This window comes from Sinocyclocheilus anshuiensis, unplaced genomic scaffold (genome assembly GCF_001515605.1).
Source record: "Sinocyclocheilus anshuiensis isolate Anshui unplaced genomic scaffold, SAMN03320099.WGS_v1.1 scaffold536, whole genome shotgun sequence".
NCBI classification, from domain to species: domain Eukaryota; kingdom Metazoa; phylum Chordata; class Actinopteri; order Cypriniformes; family Cyprinidae; genus Sinocyclocheilus; species Sinocyclocheilus anshuiensis.
In genome coordinates this window covers 2681693-2685680 of record NW_015557179.1, presented here as the reverse complement: position 1 = coordinate 2685680, position 3988 = coordinate 2681693, and the positions used below count along the sequence as shown (strand labels likewise).

General features: G+C 41.2%; 1 protein-coding gene across 1 annotated transcript in view; it reads left to right on the top strand.

Annotated features, from left to right (window-relative positions):
- LOC107678508 (endothelial PAS domain-containing protein 1) overlaps positions 1–3988 on the top strand; it is a 50951-nt gene that overhangs the window by 27048 nt on the left and 19915 nt on the right. The window contains exon 3 of the mRNA XM_016473783.1: positions 2750–2901. Coding sequence (XP_016329269.1) covers positions 2750–2901 — 152 coding nt within the window. The remainder of the gene's footprint in view (positions 1–2749; positions 2902–3988) is intronic.

The following is a 3988-nucleotide window of genomic DNA, read 5'->3' as shown; positions in this document are numbered from 1 at the left end:
TATATATATGGTTTTATGTTTTAGTTAATAAAAATAAACGTGTTGTGCACCGTTTGCCAAACTATATAGTAGAAACAGACTGAAATTTAATTCTGAAAATATTTCCCTCCACCATAGCATTCAAATTTCATGAAAACATTATGCAAAATATCTTCTTTTGTGAAAATCATAGTGGTTTTGGATGACATGAGGGTGAGTATATGATGCCTGAATGCTCCGCTCCAGATCTTGTGAAAGTTTCGTTGACCAGAGCAGAGGATTTCTTTGGCGAGAGGATGTGAGTGCGTTCGTATTGTTTGTGTGTCTTTATTATAAAATTAGAATCTCCGGAAGCTGGACAAAAGAGCTCCTGCATTCGACATTCCATTCTGTGTTTGCTCAGACACTAAAGAGCACAGGGAACACAATTAGTACGCAGTTAGAACGCAGAATTGCCTCTGTTCGTTCAGTTTGGAGCAACTGAAAGACTTTGCACCGTTGGACTTCAAGTGACTTGACAGTCAAATGTTCATGTTCATGCTACATGAAGAAATGGAAAGAGGGAGGGAGGGGAAAGAGACATTGAAAAGCAGCCCTGTCAGTACGAGATGGCACATCAGATATTGTTATCAGCAGGTCTGTGAGCTCTGTGCTGGAAGCATGATTGGTGCTTTCTTTAAGGCTGGCGCTCTCCGTCTCAGGCCAGCCAAAACACAGGCCAACACTGGCGCCACACATCCATCCATCCCCTCCTCCTCCTGCCATCACCCTACCCATGCTGAGGGTGCATGGGAAACACCTTTTACATAAGATCCCCAGTCCCTATGCACTGATGCTTAGAACTGATTCGCTCTCCCAGTGAATCGCTCCTTTCGTCTATGGGCGGCTCGAACGAATATGTTATGAAATAATCTTTGATGAGATGTAATCTTGTTGAAATCAATGACTCACCACTGCAATTATGATTCTTTACAGACTCATGCGAATTGGCCAAAACAAAACATGATCGTTTCATGTCGTTTTGGATTGCATGTTATTTTTAGGCTGAAATCTATATGCGGAGGTGGTTATTGGCATATTTATCTGTAAGCTTCAAGATACCGCTTCCTCCAGTTCATTCTGTTCAAAGTTCAGAGGTCTCTAGATGCATGTCAAAAAAGGTTTCTATAGGGTTTTTGTTTTGTGTTTTGTTGTTTTTTTTTATTATTTGGGTTGTTTTATTTTGGCGGGTTTGGGTCCTTTTTTGTGCGTTTATGTATTTCCTTGGGTTGTGTTTTTTTTTGTTTGTTTGTTTTGTTTTTTATGTATTTGTATTTTATGTTTGGGTCATTTGTGTTGTGTTGTTTTTTTTTTGTGTGGTTTTTTTTTGCTTTTGTGTTTTTATGCATTTTGTTTTGTTGTTATTTGGTGTTTTGTTTTTGTGTCTTTTATGTTTTGTGGGGTTTTTTGTTTGTTTTGTGGTTTTTTTTATGCATTTTATTTTGGGTCGTGCTTTTAGCTTTTTTTTTTTAGCTTTTTTTCTGTTGTATTGTATTTTTTTGTTTGTTTGTTTGTCTTTGTTTTCATGCTTCGTTTCATGTTTTTTTTTATGCTTTACATTATTAGTAACACCCATTAAGCTTTAGCACATATTATGTAACGCAAAACATCCCGTAATCTTGATGGGCAAAAATGTTGCCAGATGTTCTGCAATGCCTTGAGATATCAGTATCAATATCAATATTTCTGCAGCTCAGGTGATCATATGACCTTGTAGGTACATGTCTATCAGCAACAGATGAATTCAGATTCTCAGTAGACTTCTTTCCAGATGATCAATTTCTGAAAACCCAATTTTGGGTGCAGTTTTGTTTCATCTCGGAATAAAAGCCGCAGGGCAAGAACCCCTTCAAAGACGTAACTCTAATTCTCCTGGGGCCGCAGTCTCTAGGCTCGGCCCAAATCCAGCCCTGGGCTCTCAATGGGCCTTGAGAAAGTTTCTTATCTGGAGGAAGCACACTGGAGCAATCGCAGGCTTCCGACCCCCCAGCGTGGAGCCACTCTGTTCTGCATGTCCTTGTCCACTCCACCTCCCGCCTGAAGCTCTGCCAGATCTACTACAGGACTCAAAGTCTGGCACCCCATCCATATTTCAGTGGTGGTATCACCAACCATGTGGGGATTTAGTTTTTTCTTCAAATGATCACTTGACTTAATCAACTATCTGTTTTAATGTGCAATCAGTTATATATTATAATGTATAATATATACAGCAGGGTCTACTAGTTAGCAATGCAGTTCTTTCTTTGACTTGATTTATAAATTTCTTGCCTATTTTGTCATTTTCGAGTTGTAAAATAAAATAATTATATATATATATATATATTTACTACTTTAAAATCTTTTGTACCCCACTGTATTATTTAATGCTTTATGTATCAGAAGTCGAACATGCATGCATTAAAGAGTGTTTTCACATAACAGCTGGAGCTTGTCTCTTTAAATTGAAAGACTGCACAGATTTAGTGCCGTCAAACAGCAGGGCATTGTGGGTGTCTGTGTGTCACTATATGTGGGTTTTTGGTTGGTGTGTGTGTGTCGAGCTAAGGACAGTGACAGAAGGGAGGTCAGTGTTGTTGGGAGGGTTCGGAGTAGCAGGATGAAGTTGCTGTTGTTTATTTTGGACATCAGCCAGGAACTTAAGAGTCAGAACAAGACTAGCGAGTGTGCTGCACACTCACATGCACACACACATGCATTCTCAAACTCTCATGTTTGTGCCCCGTTTCAGCCTGTGCTACTGCCACAGAGATGACAGACGTAGACAGACTGATGGACAGTTGGTATCTGAAGTCACTTGGCGGCTTCATTAGCGTGGTAACATCAGACGGAGACATGATCTTCTTGTCAGAGAACATCAACAAATTCATGGGTCTCACACAGGTGAGTAAGAACACAGGCCCAGTAAGGTACACAGTGAAATGAATGACTATCCAGACAGATACTCACCTTTAGTCCTGTTATTATTAGCTGTTTGTCTGTTTAGCATTCATTTCCTCTGGGTTCACTTAAACATAGGCAGACGAGATGCCATTATCAACCACAGCACAAGCCCGTTTCCTTCAAGCACTGTATGGGAGGAAGGATGTGTCACTTTTTGCGTACCCTTGCGAAGCTCTTGGACTTATCTCGTGCCTGGCAATTGCTTCCTTGCACATGGCTGCTGTTTTGTAGAACCGTGGCCTGTAGGGCTGGGTATCGAGTTCGATACTTTTTAGGCACCGAATTAATTGCCTCGATACCATCGAGTATCGAAAAAAGTCTCGTCGTTCGGTACCAAATTTCGATACCTAAGGAGTTAATCTCACAGCTATACTTTGGCCAAAAGCCTGCAGCACTAGCCGGTGTGTTCGACTAGAAGAGGTGCGGCGCAGATCGATAAGTGTTTGATATCCGCGAAAGCGATTCGAAAGCGCAATGAGCAGTCTGCTCTCTTTAGCTCTCATGGTACTGGTACACCGATCGGTCCGCACTGCACAGTCAGTCCGCGTCAAGTCGAACACACCTACTAGTTTACACCGGTTACACTCAAGAGATGTGGCGCACACATGAGGCTGTAGTGTGAATGCGTCCCAGCCCCCTTAGATGTAAGGCACCAGTGTAAATGTAGCGTTTATGTTCTAAAATGAAAACAATCCTCGTCATACTGGCGTTTCCACTGCGCTTCAAGTCGGCTTTCCACTATCTCCGACAAGCTACTGACCGGTCATTCAGTCATTCATTTCCAATGGAGAGTAGCGCGGGAGCGGCGTGGAGTTTCGATTATATGCAGATGTCCGTTCATACTAACGTTACACGACCGAAAGCGTGTGTTATGTGACCATTCATGCAAACTGTAGCATCATGCTACATAAGACAATAAATAAGATTGATATTCCGCTTTTACTCAAAACTGTAAACCGAGTGTTTGTAATAACTTCCGATTTTGGCTATGTAATGTTGCTGAAATTAAATATGTTATTACCTCTGA